This window comes from Neltuma alba, unplaced genomic scaffold, assembly GCF_004799145.2.
Source record: "Neltuma alba isolate B1F8T4 unplaced genomic scaffold, ASM479914v2 tig00012036_pilon, whole genome shotgun sequence".
Taxonomy (NCBI): Eukaryota; Viridiplantae; Streptophyta; class Magnoliopsida; order Fabales; family Fabaceae; genus Neltuma; species Neltuma alba.
In genome coordinates, this window is record NW_021636601.1 from 73068 (window position 1) to 91997 (window position 18930).

Genomic DNA, 18930 nt, shown 5'->3' on the forward strand with positions numbered 1-18930 from the left:
CATTCAAATATAGATGATATTAGTGCACACTCTTAAACACATATTTTTAGACCCCAACTAAAATGTACTTGAATTCTTTTTATTACTTAACACAAAATGGTTTGAGAATGAGGTTTGAATATTAAATCACTGGGGTTGATTTAATTCCAAATTAATTAGAATTAAACATTAATTTCCAGATGAAGGCAAATACAGTAACAACCTATATCTGAATATGTAGTGTAGTATGCTTTAAAACATTATGAAACATACATAACCTTTTCAAAATTGCATGTATCCTTATGTTGTCTACATATCGGACATTTGACACTAGTTTAAACATAACTGACTGTTTCTATATGCCTTCTAAAAACTTAAAAAGCATAATTAATGTGAATTATTATGCATTTACACATGCACATACATTATCATAAGCATGCGACTTTCGTGCGCACACATGATATTAACTATAAAAGCATGCATTGAACTTTCAAGTTAAAACATGTATGAAAAAACCATTCTTTTTTTTTTTTGACCAAGTGAAAAGCATTCTTTTGAAACCTAACTAAACTATGCATGGTGGTAGTAGAGAGATAAAGAGAATAACCTGTGAAATACTCATTAAAAGAGTGTCAATAACTTTGTTGAACTCGCCTACATGAATTGTTATAGAACTCATGAATGTTTTTGACCTTTCCTTATTGTGAGCCTGCTCACGGAAGTCAACCAAAGCTGGAGTCTTTTTGTATGAAGCTTGAGATGTTCCTGGTGTTGCTTTTAATATTTCACAACTTTTGGCGAACAAAGGTTGTGAAAGAATCTTGATTAATGATGGCATGATCCCAAATACTCGAAATGAGGACCTTGAATGATTTGTTGGGGGCAACCATGTCAACATAAGAGATGGAAATATATCTCGTGACAATCCTTCATAACCACATAAAGAAACATATTTAATGTTCTTCAATCTCACTAATGAGATGGGAGCTTGAGTTATAGCAGTTCCAGTTGCCACTAAAACCATTAAGGATTCCATTTTCTCAATGTCTTCATCCAACCTTTCAATCTTGGAACAACCAAAAAGATTGAAAGTTTTCAAAGATTTCAAGTCATATATACTCCTTGGAAGATGCTCCAAGCCATTACAGTTTTTCAAATTTAGCATGATAAGATGTCTAAGATTTCCAATAGAAGGGTGAATCACAGACAAACCAAGACAATCTTTAAGTATCAACTTCTCAAGATACGGTAATTTTGAAAAGTCCGGTGTTTCTGTTAGGTAGTGAGAATGACTCAGATTGAGAATTTTCAACCATTCCAGCACCTATGGAAAGAGAATATCTCAAAATAAAAATTACAATATAGAAAGAAACAATAATATAGATGTAAAAATAACACAAATCTCGTTATTAATGTTTGATCCCAAAAGTTCATTATTGCAAGTACCTGGCTTTTCTCCCATACTTTTGTTAGTTTACTCCACTTTAAATCAATGGCAACTATCCTTTTTAGATTGAAGTTTGTTGGCAAGCTCTCTAAAAGAAATCTACGCCAACAAAGCCATCTCAATTCTTTTGATAGATAACCATATTCTCCATTAAGCTGTACATGATCAAAGTTGAGTAAACGAAGCCTCTCCATCTTCTTAAATGCACCAGTACTCAATGATACTGAATTGTTTCTTGGCATGCTTAATGACAATCCCTTAGTAGCTACTGTTCCCTGTGAAAAGCAAAAGAGGAGAAAACAGAACCAATATAATCTCCTGTTAGCAACTCAAGGAATGCACAATAACGAATTATGAAGAAACAAATATTAAGACTTTAATGGAAGAAAATTAATTGCTCAGTTAAAAATTCTTACAATCTTATTTTCTAACACATTCAATGTGTCATCATTAGACCATAATCTAGTACGTTTCTCTGGCTCCTCTGGAAATTGCTCACGAATGATTTCTCTTCCCATATCACGTAGCAAGTCATGCATATCAAGTACATTTTTGTTTCCAAACTTCACCACTTTTACAAGGCTTCGCTCAATTAGATGGGTGATTCCCATTTCTGCATGAAGTCCACAACTATCTAATACGCGAGTCACATAGCTTCTGTCCTTTCCAATGAAAAAACAACATATGTCTAGGAATAGCTCTTGCTCTGTTTTATCAGTCAGACCATCATAACTTATCTTTAAAATTTCATATATTTTACCATTGGGAATTTGTTTCAATTTATTCAAAGCACTTTCCCAATAAGGTATTTCCCTGTCAAACAAATATGAGCCAAGGATTTCAAGTGCTAGTGGTAGCCCTCTACAGTATGATACTACCCTTCTTGAAAGTTCAATGAAATTCCTTTCAGGAAGTGCTTGCTTAAATGCATGCCAACTGAAAAGCTCAATAGATTCATTCTCATCCATTTCCTTTGCACTAAATACTTTATCTGCTTGAAGGATCTGAAGTAGACGTTCGTCTCTTGTTGTAATAATTATTCTGCTTCCTTGGCCAAACCATTCACGACTCCCGCATAAAACTTTGAGCTGGTTTTCACTACTGATATCATCTAATACAAGAAATACTCTTTTCTGACAAAGAATTTCCTTGATTGGAGATTTTTCACTCCCAGCATTTGGTAGATTGATTCGTCTTGTTTTTAAGATGCTGGAAATAAGTTGTTCTTGCAAATAAACTTGACCATTATCTTGCTTCCATACTTCCCTAATATTTGCAATGAAACTCTTTCCCACAAAACTTTGGCCTATTTCATTGTAAATGGTTTTAGCCACCGTAGTCTTGCCAATCCCTCCCATCCCCCAAATGCCTATTATGATGGTCTCATTTGATTCACTACTTAGCAATTGGATGATATCTTGCACTCGAGACTCCAAACCCACTGGATGGTGAGCAACAAACATGTATCGGCTATTGTCTAGCCTCATTGTGACAGTTTTAACAACATCATCAAGTAACTCAGTCTCAGTTCTGGCAACAACAAAGAATTAGATAACCAGAAGTTTACCAAGAATCATTAAAATGCATGCTGGCTACAAAACTATAGAAGCAATAAAATGACAGACATGTAAAGTTATCCAAAACAAGAAATATGAGTAACACGTTGGAAAAGGATCAACTTTGGCTACTGGTTTCATCATTCTTTTCCTGTATTGTCAAATACCATCATCGATTAGAGTATCAATTATTTTATCTTTTAAGATAACCGGAGTATGAGCTGACCTAACTATAGAAAACTTGAGCTCATGAGATTCATATGGTACATAACGCTTGGCTAGATACTATAGATCCTCACGCATATATATTGAATTTCCTCTCACTTATCTGTGCATCTCTATACATAACTTTGTGATTTTCATAGCAAATAACATATAGAACCATTTTCCATACGAGAGAATCAACAATAAGGTGCCAGACGGACTCATGTTCTATATTAACTAAACAAAAGCTATGATTGTTTCATTTATTTCTAAACAATGTTGCCAACAGACATTTCAAGGGGAGTCTTCTATTCCTCTCTTCTAGATTTAGACCCGGGATTCCATTAGCTTAGGTCCAACTAGTGGAACTTGTAATTTTGAATTGAATTGACCTTTGGATTAAATGTTTTATTGTTGAGAGAAACCAACTACTCTTGTATGATTTAGGTATATTCTGATCGTGTGGTTTTGTACGTTTGTATAATATTCTTTTATTTTCAGACCTCCTTAGAAACAATTTAATGTCTTTAAATCTAAGATTTGGTAAAGCTTTGTTAATGTGATTAGATTGCTACTATCAGTTAGAAAGAATTATTTCTGAGTTTGATTTGAGCATATAAGTGTAGGTCAAGTGGTATACTGTGAGAGTGTGATAGTGGCCGAAGATTAAACTTAGGGATTAGTGTTGATTTAGGCCCATCATACTTTAGGGTTCTCTCGATGTATATAAACTGACTTGGTAACTAATGATCGAACTTGGTAACTAATGAATCAGTAATATAAAGTCAAGCAACGAAGGTCAAAGGCATCATTCTAGGAGTTGACCATCACAATTTGCGTTAACTTTCAATTCCACCACTGCCTCCATATTCTTTCAACACTGTCACAAAACTGGTTGTTCTCATCTCCCATCTTTTTGTCTGGTAGAAGAGAAAAATAAAGTAAAGGCCATTTTTCGCGTGGTATAATCGACCAAATGAAAAATAACTAATTTATCTAATTTTTTTAATATTTAAAAATTGGTTATTTAACTCTTACATTAAAAACAAGAGTTGGTATAAAATAAAGGGGGAAAATGGAAGAATACGTGGGCCCAACAGTTTCACATCAGACCTTAGGAATGGGGGTTAATTACTGATCGTAATTTTTTCTTCGCATCCCAAAAACAGGAAAGAGGCATTGGTCGTAATTTTCTCTTAAGGCTGATGGGCTTGCTAGATGAAAGAGGTATAAAGATAATTTTCACCGGAATAAAGGGAGGAAAGAGTCAGTCAGGCAGGGGAAACCCGAGACGTGTAGCAGCAAGCGAGACACAACTTTTTTTTTCCTTTCTGCCAATGGAGACACAAATATAATGCTACTTCCGCTCCTTAATATAATAAAAACTAGTTTAACTTTTAATTTAATCTTAAATATAATACTCCAATCTACTTTGCCTATCATATTTATCTATTTTTCTAAGACAATCCTTATATATAGTAGTTATATATATTTTAGGAAAGACAACACATATTTATTATAAATAATTGACTTAACGAATTATAATCTCAATACGGGGAATTTGTCATTCCAATTTCTATTAGAAAAGTAAAAGCAATAAAATCCAGTTTTACAAGTCACTTGTACTTGTTTGATTTTAAAAAGTATATCTCCTTGACCAATATATGATTGGTTTTTCTTATGCTTGCCTGAACAACTGTTATCACTAGACATTATTTTCTTTTCCTCTCTAAAATCTTACATTGCTGGTGAGAATGGATCATAGGAATAAGAAAGTTAATCCAATTACTATCCAAAATGTGTTTCGAGTGTGTTTTGGACATCTTAATGTTAATGACTCGATTCATTTTGTAGGAGACATCTAGTGAGGAAGAAATTATATTGAAGGCTAAGACTGTTAGTGAATCTATCCATGTATATATAAACAAAATTAGGGAAACTCAACACATAAAGACAAACTTAAAGGATTATTTTATCATTCCAAATAATAAATAAAAGAAAATAACATTACCTGTAATTTTGCATGTCCCACCCTGATAAGCTGGCAGCCTCAGCAAGGAGTCTCTTCAAATAGTTTGTCAATTTCTTATCTTCACTACTTGAGGGTCTTGTTATAAGTCTTTCCCATGCTTTTCCAAAAGCATTTTGTTGTTTACGAACATCAGATGGTTGCACATCATAGAATATAGGGAAAACCTCTTGATGAATTTTGTAACACTCCATGATTTTCTCTAATTCTTGCAAGCACCAACTAGAGCCAGCATAATTTTTTGAGAATATAATGATTGAAATTCTAGAATTTTCAATTGCCCCTAGTAACGAACTTGAAATGTTTTCCCCCCTTTCAATCCCTTCTTCATCCATGAAAACCTCAATTCCTGCCTGTTTCAAAGCATAATAAAGATGAGTAGTAAATGATTTACGCGTATCCTCACCCCTAAAGCTTAAGAACACATCGAAACATGTGAACTTTGGCTTATTGTCTGTAGTGATTCCCCTCCATATCTCTTGTAGCAAATCATGCACATGAATCTTGTCATTGACAACCTTTACAAGGTTACGCTCCATTAGTACTTGCATTCCCATTTCTATTGAGAATGTTGAGCCCTTAAACAAATCTGTAACATAATGTTTGCTCTGGCCAACATGAAAGTGCGCTATATCACAAAATAATTCCTTTTCTTCATCAGCCAACAGGTCTACGCTTATTTTAAGCATACGTTGTATATGGCCTTTTGGAACTTCTTTTAATTTATTCAATACTTTTCTCCACTCCGATTTTGTCCTATTGTGCAAAAGAGAGCCTATAAGTTCTAGAATCAATGGTAGCCCTTCACATAAAGTAATTAGTTTCCTAGAAAGATTCACAAAATCATTTGTTGGATCACAGCTTTTAAATGCATGCCAACTGAAAAGCTCAAGAGATTCATTGTTGTCCAGCCTTTTCATTTCATATGATTTTTCAACAAAGTTCTCAAGTAACTTTTCTCTTGCTGTAACCAAAATCAAACTCCCTTTGCCAAACTGCTGTCTATTTCTACACAGTTTATCGAGGTCATCTGCTTGATTTACACCATCAACTACAACTAAGGCTCTTTCATAAGGTCCTTGTTTCATATGGTTTAGATGCTGACCTAGTGACAGAAGTTGACAATTATCATCGTCCTCCCATTTACCCTTGATATTAGCAAGAAAACTTTTGTAATCAAAATGGCCACCAATTGTATCATAAATAGTTCTGGCAATGGTAGTTTTACCAATACCTCCAACCCCCCAAATTCCAACTATGATTGTATTTTCCTTATGATGGTATTTCCAACCCGATCGTTGAAGCACTTCTGTCACACGAGGTTGCAACCCTACTTGTGATATGGCTTTTGCAATAAGGTTACCGACTACTTCTTGTCACTGAGGGCAAATTAGAGTTAGGATTAGACTAAAATTAATGGAGGTATATATGTGTTACCAAAGTAGATATATATATATATATATTTTCCCACATACAAAGATGTCAACCCCACACATTAACAATTTCTATATAATTTCACCAACCAAAACTCATACGTTACTAAGAAAAAGTTTATCTCATATTTGTTGCTATAATCCATTCAAGCATATAAATAGCTACTACAGAAAATGATTCTTTTTGTTGCAAAATCTATTCCAAATCAAATGTGCAAAATTCGTTACCAAAATAGTTGTGATGGATTTTTCCTTGATAAGGAGCGATATTCTACTTATTTTAATTTGTTGAAGCTAATAAACCATTTTTTCAGTTTGTTTACTGACCATTAACCTGAAAACCTAGCATGCACCGTTGCACTAACAGGGTGTGTTGTTCTGGGAGATATCTGGTAAGAAGAAATTAGAAAAAATGGCAGAAAAAGAATCTAAAAGTTATTAAATCCCAAATTAAGATTGCTTTCGAGACCTTAACATGTTTTGACAACATTTAACTTGTAAATAATAACACATTTTTGTAGAAATTTTAATTTAGGATTTAATAATTTCCACGTTTTTTTGGTCATTTTCCCAAGAAATTATGTTGAAGTCTTGAGACTATTGCACCAGTATGTTGTTGTGGGAGACATTTTTGGCTACCTTTGGTGGGGATAATTTTAAGCAGCCTTCTTTGACCAGAGATTTTAAGCAGCCTTTGGCACACAGAATGAATATTAAAAGAATAGAAATGGGAATGAAGACTGAAATGGGTCCCCAAAAAAATGTTTGTTATACATAATGGGGATGTTTGAATATTTTTTGTTTAATACATGTAATTACAATCGCCAAAGACTATAATACCCTTGGTGAAAAGATAATCCTCGCTTCTCAACCCCTTCCTCCGGAAAGGGTAATTTTATTGGGAAAAATTCAGATCTAGGCTTAGATTTTCAAACCCCACCTCCCTCGTTAGCTTTCAACCGTTTCTTTGTATATGGGTTTTTGCGAATCCGAGAACTGAAAGATACATTGTACCAAACGTGTAAAATAGTATAATCCCTAGGCCATTCTCATTCCCTCCAACCAAACGAGACTTCCGAGCTGTGTCATGTGTGGTCTAGGTAAACCATACTAAGTGTTATAAAAAACAAAAGAAAAAGAGGGGGAAAATTAAATTAAAATACTGCTGCAATATAATTTTTATATAGTACATTATGTTGTGCCGTTTGTCATTTTTCTTTGGAAGAAATAAAGAAGGCCAAAAGGGAAAAAAGTGGGGAAAAACTAACACTGTATTTGGTAAGAGGTTTTCAAAAAAGAGGGGACGGAAGTGGCTCCCCTCCCTTCATTTGGCTAGAACATTTTTTAATAGAGGGAAGGGAGCTGCTCCCCTTCTCTCATTTGGTGGGAACAATTTTTAGGGTTTGTTTGACTCAATGAGAAGAAGGGGAGGGGAGGGATTTTAATGGAGGGAAGGGGAGTGGAAGGATTTTAATATTACCTTGTTTGGATTTCTAAAATGGGAGGGGAGGGGAGGAGTTTTAATATCACCTTGTTTGGTTCATGAGGAGAGAGGAGGAAAAAATATTTAACATAAACAATTTTGCCCTTATTTTATTTAAGATTATTTTTTTTTCAAATTTTATAGAATGTTCAATAAAATAGAATTGTAAATAACATTTAATATATTGAGCAATACTTATTAAAATTCTAATATACTCTAGAGCATGAAGTATTATTGAAAAGAAGGCTGAAGTAATATTCAGTCATAACTTGTACTGTATCCTATCTTTGAATGAAATATTTGGCCATGCAAAGGAGAGAGCAGTGTCTTGAGACAAAAAGAAAAGGATTTAGGGTAGTATATGGATATTAAAAATAAATATGGGCATAATGGTCACAACATGACAAAATATTGCCATTCCCCTCCAAATCCTCCCAATTTTGGAGGGAAGGTTGAGGAGGGGAAGGGAGGAAAATTTTTTTAAGATTTTTCCTCCACTCCTAAAATTTGTGCGTTGCCACACAAAAGGAAATGATTAAAATCCCTCCCCCTCCCCTCCCCTCCCCTCCAAATCCCTCATACCAAACACACCGTTAAGGAGGGGAGAGGCTCCCATTCCCTTCTTTTTCTCTCTTAGCCTCCCCTCCAAATGTGGGATTTTGCAGAGAGGAAATGAGAGAGAAAATATTTAATTTCATAATTAGTGTAAAATAATATAACTTCTCTTTTATCCTTTCTTTGGCCCTTTCATTCTACACATTTCTCTCAATCTTACAATTTGAATAACTCTAATCAAGTCAACTTCATTCTCCTCTTATATTCAACAATTCAACTAGAAAAATCAAACTACTTAAAATTTTGCTAAAAAAATATGAAATGATAAAAATCATTGGAACAAAAAAAATAAATGATGAAGAATTATAATATTTTTGAAAAAGTCAATATAGAGTAATATTAACTTAAGCTAGATCATAAGCGGCTTTTAATCTTTTAATCAATTAAAAATTAAAAAAAGGAAATAAAAAGATAAAAAAATAGTAAAAATGTAATTTTTCTTTTGAACCCAGTAGGATCAACAAATAACATTGTGGAAAGAAATTTGATTTTAATTTTGTTTTGTTTTGTTTTTCTCAATGAGTTGTGTCTGTGGCAAAAGCATAACCTAGTGTTTTTTTTTCTTCAAGTTGATAAATTACCTCATACATAGTAATAAAATAAAAAATAAAAAATTTATTTAAATTTTATAAGAGTAAAATAATTAATTTCTAATAGCTCTTGATGAAATCTGAATCATTTAGAATTTGATTTAAACAATTTAAATTTAAAATTTTTGATCTGTGAATTTTTTAATTGTGAAAAGGAGAACAGAAATACTAAATTTGTATTTTATATCCTGAAAAGCAACACTACAAAAAAACAGACTTTAGGCGACGACTTTCGGCGGCGACAAAAAAAGTCGCCGCTGAACGTCCACTTTCAGCGGCGACACCAAAAAGTCGCCGCTGAAAGTGGACCTTCAGCGGCGACTTTTTTAGTCGCCGCTGAAAGTATAATATAATAATATATATTTTATTTTACAATATTAATAAACAAATTCAATCTGGCTCAGCGGCAAGAAGGTTGGACACGAAAGGAGACGGTCACGAGTTCGAACCTGGAAGAAGACACATTTAAGGTGAAAATATTTGGACGATGACGTGGCGAGGAGGAGTGATGTGGCAATGACGTGGAGGTGGCTAGTGATGATGTGGCAGTTGGCGGTGATGATGTGGCCGCCGATGGCGATGACGTGGAGGTCGACGGTGATGACGTGGCGGCCGGAGACGATGACGTGGCACCGACGGCGATGACGTGGCATTGGTAAAGCCAATTCTTCTTAGGCATTACTTTCAACGGCGACATTTTTGTCGCCGCGGAAAGACTTTTTGGCAGCGACATTGTTGTCGCCGCTGAAAGTGTTTTCGGCAGCGACACTAGTCGTCGCTGAAACTTCTAAAAGTTGCCGCTGAAAGTATCTTTTAGCGGTGACCTTTTTAGTCGCCACTGAAAGTATTCAGCCATGGCTGCTACGGCAATGACTTTTCAGCGGCGACTTGTCGCCGCAACAAACTTTCGGCGGTGACTTTTGTTGCCGCTGAAAGTCAATTTTTTTGTAGTGCAAGTTGCGTGTCAAGTATTTTCGCATCAATCACTTCATTTTTATTAGGTTTAGGACATTTTAGTCCTTAAACTATTCTTTTATGAAGACCAGTTATCCTAAACTAATGCTGATGCTCTATTCCACATTCATTAATTATTTGGACCATTAGGCATTTTTTGGTATGACAAAGTGAACTTCAAGGGAATGGGAGTGAGATTAAAATTGAGAGTGAGATCATCATTTAAAAGTACGTTAAAGCTCCATACCTTATTCTTGTCAGGAGAATAACACAAACTTCAATTCCCGAAAGCATTTTTATTGTCCTTTCCCCTCTAGTGTCAAATAATGTATCATTAAAATGCCTCCCCTTCCTTCCCCCTTGATCGATTATTAAAATTTCTTCCCTCACCACCCTTTCCTTTCCCTCCCCTCTATACGTCTCCTCCCTTCTCCTACTCTCCCGTTTCCTCTATTGAAATCCCTCCCTCCCCTTCCCCTTTTCAAGCCAAACAAAGCATAAAAGAAGCTTAGACATTTTAAATTTTTTATTTAATTTTTTGTTTAGCCATGGAATTAGCCACAATACAAGTCGATAAATTCATCTAAAGGCTATGTATGTATCTGGCTTCCTACGTACACAATTTATTATAGAAACGTAGATTGTTATAACTTGTTCGAATATATATATATATATATATATTTGTGTGAGTTTCATGAATTACGCTAGGCAGGTCAAAATCAGAAAGTGGAAGAGTAAAAAAAAAAAAAAAACAAGGATTAGTTGTTACCCGAAATCAGGTGTCAATGTGAAGCCATGTCGCAAAGAACACAAAACGCTGGCTCTTCGTAGGGAATCCCTAGGGGAAATGGATTTACCGAATATTATTGGAAAATAGTAGTTCTCGAACCGCACACGCACTTCATGGCTTCTCTCTCCATAGAAGAAAGGCAACACTGTTTTGGGAGCCGACATTATATCCCCCAGCCTCTCAAGGCATATGCAAGACTTGACGAATTCTGGTGTGATTACCACCACCACAATTCTGCATCTTTCTATCATCTTCCATATGGAATGCTCGACGAAGTCAGCAAAGTAAGTTCTCATCCCAGCGTCCCTTAAAGCATTCTCGAAAATAATTCTTACAGGATCTTCGATACCATTGAATAAAGTTAGGAGGACGTGGAATTGGAAGGTCAATTTGGGTTCAGACGATGAAGAGGCCGAGGAAGACATGGCTGGATTGGTCGCAGTAGATCAGCAAGACATGAAGATTTGGGTGAACGATCGATTCCTCAAATCACTTCCCTTTTGTACTGATAGCTGCAAGCACTTTCTTTGGTCGGTTAGCGCGTTCAATGCTCTGCATTAATTGGTTGCTTAGACCATTCAATGCTCTCCATTAATTCTTAATCTTTTTCTTCTTCTTTTTGCCTTCGAGTCAATGCTGTCTGCTCTGTACGTAGTTACGTTGTTATATGAGTCTTCATGCTCATCAATCCAATACAATTTAAACCATCAAAATTTTAATATAGATGGTTTAAATTTAAAATTTTAATATAAAATTTTTGTAATAATAAATTTATTTTTTAAAAATATATTAGTTATGATATTATATTTATTTTAAATTTTATATCTATTAAAATAAAAATTTAATTATATTTAATATGGATCATCTAAAATTAATTTAGATTGTCGAAATTGTGACAGCGTTGTACATTTATTATTATAGTGCTCACTTATTATATGATGACCTTCTGCCAAGGTCGCATAGCGCGTTAAATGATCCGGATTTTGCGGAAAACTTCTTTTCTTTTTAAATTTTAGAGCAATATATGATGGACACCTTCCACGAAGGTTGTTTGCACAGGAAACAACCTTTGCTTTTCAACTTTTTGACTTTGACTTTTCCATCAAAAAGCAAACGCAGAAAGCCAAAACGTCATGATTCTGCCCTCTTACCCCGCCCCCAAAATTTCTGTCTGTATACCTTTTTCAGGAACTATGGTATAAGTGTTGACCAGAGGCTCTACACAGACAACCATCTGATTCTCCAGGTCACCACACCCTCATGGCCAAGAAAGGAAGCATTATTAATGGAAAAAATTGGGAAAACATTAACTGCAATTAACCAGCCTGACACAGGAGAAGACACTTCATGTCTTTCTCTTGGATCTTTCCCTCCAAACTCACCATCAGCTAGCAACATAACACTTGAAGAATTCCAGAGAGATTTCATCATGCGTGCTATCAGATCTCCACCAAACAGGTCACAGGTCCCTCCACAGACAGAAACCTTTGAAGACCCTTATGACGGAGACTCACAGATTCAACTCACCCAGCCTGAAAGACTCTATCTCCCTCAGCCAAGTTTCCAGTCACAACTCCCATTCCTTGCAAGAGAATCCCAGGATCTTAATCAAGATGACCTTGACCCAAACCTCGAAGACTACTACTGCACAAGGAGACACTATGACTCAGATGACCCTGACCCAGAAGGCATCATGAACCTATCCCCTAGCCATGAGCCTATCTATAAAGACTAGGAGACATCATCATTAGGAAATCTCCTTTTTGGATACTCTGAAGATAAGGCGAGACCCGCAGATTCCCACTTTATGTCACCATCTACTTTTACTTTATTAAAGTAGTTTGTCCTGTAGTCTATTTCGTCCTCTTGTAATCAGTAAAGTGAACGTCATCATTAGGTATCATTATGACGGGTCATAATTACATCTACCCATCATGATGATGTGTACTATTAGGACTTTGTCATGTAGTGGCCCCGAGCCTCTATATAAACCCCACTCTGCCATCAGTCACAGGCAGAAGGAGTTGTATCGACTTCCTTGTATAATACTAGTGTGCTTTCCTCATGAGTTCTCTCTAAATTTCTCTCTTCTTCTGAAAACCTCACTTATAATGTCTTTCTTCTGTCTCCAAAGATTCTAAGTATGCTTTGCACTTGCCTCTTTAAGAGGATCCTGTGCATCAGAAAATAGAATCTGACCACGATCCATGAAGGAGTGTTTAGTGACAATCTTTCCAGTTATCCTAGATCTGGTATTCAAAGCTGAGAGTCCTAACGTGGCTCGTCGATGAGTTGAGAATGAGTGGCCTTACCTGGACTAAAGCCTTGGATATCAGACAGTGTTAGCTTGGTCCGGTTCAGCTAACGCACCCAAGTGGTATCAGAGCCAGCACAATTTCTGACAGAAGTGAGATATTGTTAGTGAAGGTGACTAAGAAGATACCATCTTATCATGAGTGAAACCTCAAACAGTCTTGAACCCGTTCGCCTTTCTTCTTCCTTCGTCCCACAAAGACTTCCCTCCTCTGTTCGTAGAACTCTCTCCAGAAAAATAGAAAACCTTATTGAGATAGATCATCTTCCTGAAGATGCTAGAATTTAGGAAGCAGATCTGCCTCTTCTCAGTCCCTACAGCCTTTATCACCATACCAATCGTGTCACCAGAAATGTTAGAAATTTGATCTCCACCCAAAGACCTCATGTGAAAGAAGTTGTTCAGTCTACCAAACTAGAAAACTGTGGTCTTCCTGCCTCTTCCTCTGAACAATATGTCACTATTGATATACCTCAACCTTTGATCAACGAGTAGATAGCTCAAGGTTATATCCATCTTCATATTGGTGTTGTACGCCTTATCCTTACACTTCATGGGAGAAAAGGAATTCCAGCCACTACTAAAATTGCTTTAGTTGATACTACCTATACTACTTACAGTAATGCTTTGATTGGTGCTGTCCTGACCACTCTTAGCAATGGTAGTGTGATCTTTACTATGGCTCCAGACTTCAACATCAAGCTTTTAGATCCAACTTTGACAAAAAGACTAAAAATCCAAGTCCAGATAGTTGGAGCAAAGCAAGATCCCAGCTATCGCAGCAACTCTTCATCATCAAGTCCTTTACAGACTCCAAAACCATGCTCTTGATCTTCATTTTCCAAATTCCACTAAAGATGCTCTTTATGTGGTTTCCGATAGAGCTGATGATATCTCCATCATCCAGATTCCTCGACAGATCCCAAAAGAGGAACTTGCTCAGATGATGCCTCTTGAGTGGATCACTAATTATGTAAAACACTTTCATGGTGTTCAAAGGGATGTCCATACTTCTACTCCTCCTGAGATAAAAAGGCTTCCAAATGGCACTGTCAAGACCGTGTTCACCAAGCCAGGCCAGGAAGGTTCTTCTGTATCTTCCGGACGTATTCTGACTATCACCCCGGCCTATGTAGAGCCGGGAAAACGGGCCGACCCTGTAGGGCCGCGGGCTGGCCCGTTTAGGCCCGCCAATTTTTTTTTTAAATTTCTGTCTTTTTTTCTTAACTTAAAAAAGAAAATCCTAACATTTTAAACATATCATACTCTTAGTTTTACTTATCTTGGCAACTCACATAGATAGCATTCACAAAAAGAAAAAAAGAATCACTATAGTTGTGCGAAAAATAACCCAAAAAATATGAAAATTGCAAAATTTAAAACTAGGTATATTCACAAAAATATATTGTTAAATAAGTTGTCAAAACCTATTAAAATACTGTATGTGTAATTTTTACAGTCTTTATTTGTCATTCTCCAATATTTTTTTATACTTGAAATATAATTGATCAAAAAATCTTTTAAACTAAAATAAAGATCTATATCATTTTTATAGTAGAAACAAATTTAGAACTAAGGATGATGGACTCTTTTCTTTTTTGTCGATATGACAAATGATTATTCTTCATGTATACTATGTTTGTTAGTTAAAATTTTTTGTTAATTATTTATAATCAAACTAGATCATCCGCATTGTAATTATCTACTGAACTTAATGCTTATTTAGTTGTTTATGTCTGTCCTCTATTTAGTTTGTTTATTCAATAGACTTTATTACACTGTAATATATGTTTAGACATGATAATGTTTATATTTGTGACTCAATTTTATTTATATTTATACCTTTTATTAGTAATTTTATTGTTTCATTTTTATTATTTTGATAAAATATACAAAAAAATTAAAAAAATTCATTTTAGTTAAAAAGGCCAAAAGCCCGCGGGCTAGCCCGAGCCCGTCATCTCACGGGCCGGGCCTGAAAAAACGACTTATTTTTACAACTCGGGCTTAAACGGGCCGGCCCGTTTAAGCCCGAGCCCGTGACGGGCCGGCCCGTTTTCCCAGTACTAGGCCTATGTTTCATCCAAGCGAGAACCTCTAATTGCTTGGGTAGACCAAAATGCCAAGCCATGTTATGTGTCTCACATAAATGGCCATTTCATTTGGGATCATGCACCAGAAGAATGTGATCCTGATTGTGAGTGTGATACACCTTACTGGTGGGAAGCATCAGACGATGAAGATGAAGATGGATGGTCTTACCCCATCAGATATGCCATTAAAAGGAAGAAAAAGGAGAAGGATACATCCCTTTGTTCCCACAAACATTACCATCATCACCATGATGATGATGATCATGGTCCGAAACAGAAAGCTAGAAATTGGAAGGTTCCTGTCTCTACTATTCCTTCTAACAGATTATCTCTATATGATTTGCTGAAAGAAACAGGTCATGAAGATCTCCTTCCTAAACAGAGGCCAGACCCAATAATTCCTGTCAATCCTATCATCCAACAATCCATTTTATGTATAGCAATGATGGATCCTTATGAGCAGGATTTTCCTCCTCTTGAAAGAAGAACCAACAGAGAAACAAAGGTTACAGCAAGGCCTTTCTCTATTCCAACAGAAATCTCTCCCACTGGTGAAGCTAGACCAGTCTCAGCAGCAAAAGAAGTTCTCAACTGGCAGACCCAGAATGCAATCGGCCAAAATAAAACTTTGACAAAGATTGATTCAAAGCTTGACCTGCTGACTCTTAGAACTGATACTTTGACAAGCAGGCTTGACCAAGTCTCTGATCAAGTCAAATAGCTCTATATGACTCTATCTTCTCAGGCTTACCAACTGGATGTAGATCTGAAGCGATTTATCAAAAAGGGGTATATTGGACCAGAATTTACCAGGAAAGAGCAAGAACTGTCACAAATCCAAAAGGATTTGCAAAGGATCGAGTCAGACATCGCTAAAGATCATTCACAAACCATCTATGACCCTTATCTGTCTTACCCCTCTGGTTTCCAACCTCCTACATATCCAACATCACCTATTTTAAGACAGTTGAGAAAATCTCGACAACCGACTCTTTCACCTGTCCAACCAAATCCTCCTCCCAGACCTCCAGTAAGACCACCTCACTTCCCTTCATCTGAAAGACTTTTCTACCCATCATCCTCGTACACTAAACCTATTAAACCAACACCACCCTCTCAAGAAGTTGTAATAAGAACTCCACCATCATCTCCACCAAAACAAACTTCTCTTCCCGATAGAGAAAAAGGAAAAGAAGACGTTAATTCAAACAAAACCATAGCCACTTTCCAATCTGTGGATAAGGACCAGTCATCAACAGATGGAACCTCTGAAACTGAGTCTGATTTCTCCATTGAATACAGTTCTAACTCTGATTCTAAGACATATCATGCTGATATCTCTAAGGTAGCAATGGTCCAACCAGATCCTACAGTTAAAGATCCTATTGATGAAGAACCATCTGTCCCTCATACGTTTGAGCCAAAAAGAACAGACTGTAGACCTACTACAGGTCCATGGTTCACTTTTGATGATGTTTCTCCAGAAAAATGGAGAGACAGACTCCATGAGTTTGGAGCATGGATTGACCTACACCTTGCTAGGCACGATGCAACTCTTGAGGAAGTTCTCACAGAATTCCTCTCGAGACTAACAGGAACACTAAGAGAATGGTATTAAAGTCTCAGTGATTACCAGAAGATAGCAGCAGCCAGAGTTGATAATGTAAGAACTCTTCTGGGACTCATTCACAAAGAATTCATTGGTGATTTCCAGATCATTGACAAAAGATATCACCAAGAATATTTTGAAATGAAATGCTGTTCCTTAGACAAAAGAGATTTGCAAAAACATTTCCAGAGAATGTCTGAAAAATACTACATGCTTGGAGGAGCTAATGATGTCAACCTCAGGCATACTTTTATTGCCTCTCTTCCAGATGAATTACAACCAGAACTTCATAGAGCTATCAATGCACTCCATAGAAACATGGCTGACATTTCTCTGGGAGAAATATATCAGTTGGCATTAGCAACTGTGGATAAGCTCTGTGAACAATAGAAGTTCTTCAAAGGAATGCTGAAAGGACAGTCAAAACTCAAATATGCTTGCAAGAAACCTCATCTGAAGATAAAGTGTAAAGATGATAAAGATTGCTCTTGTTCTACCAAGAGAAAATCTCATTCTCGTCGATTTAGATATCCAAAGGGTTCTTATTCCAGGAGAAGATCCAGAAAGCCTTTCCTGAGATATTTTAAGAGGCGCAGGCATTATTCAAAGAAATCTGACCGATGTTATGTATGCAAGAAAAAAGGACATTTTGCAAAAAATTGTCCTAACAAGACAAAAAAGGATGTGAAGATGCTGGAACACTTGCAGACTGTTCTAATGATCAACAAAGATGAAGATATAGAATCTGTGGTTGAAGAACAAGATGCTCAGGATGAAGAAACACAATATGTTCTTCCTTTCTGTGAAGATGAAGAAACTGATTCTGAATCCTTATCCCAAGAAGATGATGATCCTCAAGGGTATTTATATTCCCTTGAACAGCCTGTGCATCCGTCTTCTTTCCTTGGTTCCCTGGCTTCTTAGCCAGATCACAACAAAGTCACTCCCAAGCCAAATGTCAAAATTCATATCCTTCCAGGAAGATATGAAAAGCCAATCCCTGTTATTGCTTTTATTGATACTGGAGCATGCAGAACCATCATGAATCCTGAAATCCTTCCTTCTAAAGCATGGATCCCTTGTGATCAATTTTTCCTTACTGCTGATTCAAAACCATTCAAGATTGGCTGGATTACTCGCAGGAAGATTGGTATTCAGTTCTTTCCAGGATGTGTTCTATGGATGAAAGTTCTTGGTAGTGATCTCCCAGGGAAAGATATTCTTATTGGATTCGATGCTTATTATCATACTAGGAATCTTCAAGTCTTGCCTAAAGGAATTAGATATAAAAATTTCTTTAGTGCATATACTGAAATTCCTAATCTCTTTGAGATCCAACAAGCACCACCAGGATATGAAGATATTCGAGATCATCTTCTCAAATTTTGTGCTGATAGTCATCAACAGTTCTCCCATCCATTTCCATTATGGAAAAATCAAGAGTTTTTCATAAAACTCCCTTTCAAGGAAAATGAAGATATGAGTCCTACAAAAGCCTCTCATCCAGGAATGAATCTAGAAGACCTTAAGCTCGCCAAAGAGGAATGTGCTGCACTTCTCAAACAAGGCCTTATTGAACCAACAAAATCTAATTGGGCTTGCCAGGCATTCTATGTTGAAAAAAGATCAGAAATCAAAAGAGGGAAGAAAAGGTTAGTCATTGACTATAAGCCCCTTAATATTTTCCTTCAAGATGACAAATTCCCTTTACCAAAGCCCAGTTCACTTACAGTCCATCTTAGGGATGAAAAAATATTTTCCAAGTTTGACCTCAAAGCAGGATTTTGGCAATTGGGTATCCACCCAGAAGATCGACCTAAAACTGCTTTCTGTA

The 18930-nt window shown here is 36.2% G+C and overlaps 2 protein-coding genes across 4 annotated transcripts in view; one reads left to right on the top strand and one right to left on the bottom strand.

The window, feature by feature from the left end:
• Positions 1-764: 764 nt before the first annotated feature.
• LOC114721415 (TMV resistance protein N-like) lies at positions 765-11505 on the bottom strand. The gene is made up of 8 exons (XM_028907237.1): positions 11060-11505; positions 7584-7644; positions 6983-7037; positions 5198-6545; positions 1843-2956; positions 1426-1701; positions 1038-1303; positions 765-906 (listed from the first exon to the last, which is right to left on the bottom strand). Exons 1-8 carry the CDS (start codon positions 11503-11505, stop codon positions 765-767), a joined length of 3708 nt encoding a protein of 1235 aa, XP_028763070.1.
• Positions 5698-18930, top strand: part of LOC114721396 (TMV resistance protein N-like) — a 59047-nt gene continuing 45814 nt past the window's right edge. For all 3 annotated transcript variants that reach the window (XR_003738071.1, XR_003738072.1, XM_028907225.1), the window contains exon 1: positions 5698-5742. The gene's annotated coding sequence lies outside the window, so the exon portion shown is untranslated. The remainder of the gene's footprint in view (positions 5743-18930) is intronic.

Excerpts from the sequence above, each read along its gene's own strand:
- LOC114721415 (XM_028907237.1), bottom strand. The coding sequence starts at position 11,505 with ATGTCTTCCTCGGCCTCTTCATCGTCTGAACCCAAATTGACCTTCCAA. Across the intron at positions 7,645-11,059 it reads ACATTGACACCTGATTTCGG|TTCTCGGATTCGCAAAAACC; the intron begins GTAACAACTAAT and ends TGTATCTTTCAG. Across the intron at positions 907-1,037 it reads GGTTGTTCCAAGATTGAAAG|GATTGTCACGAGATATATTT; the intron begins GTTGGATGAAGA and ends GTGGTTATGAAG.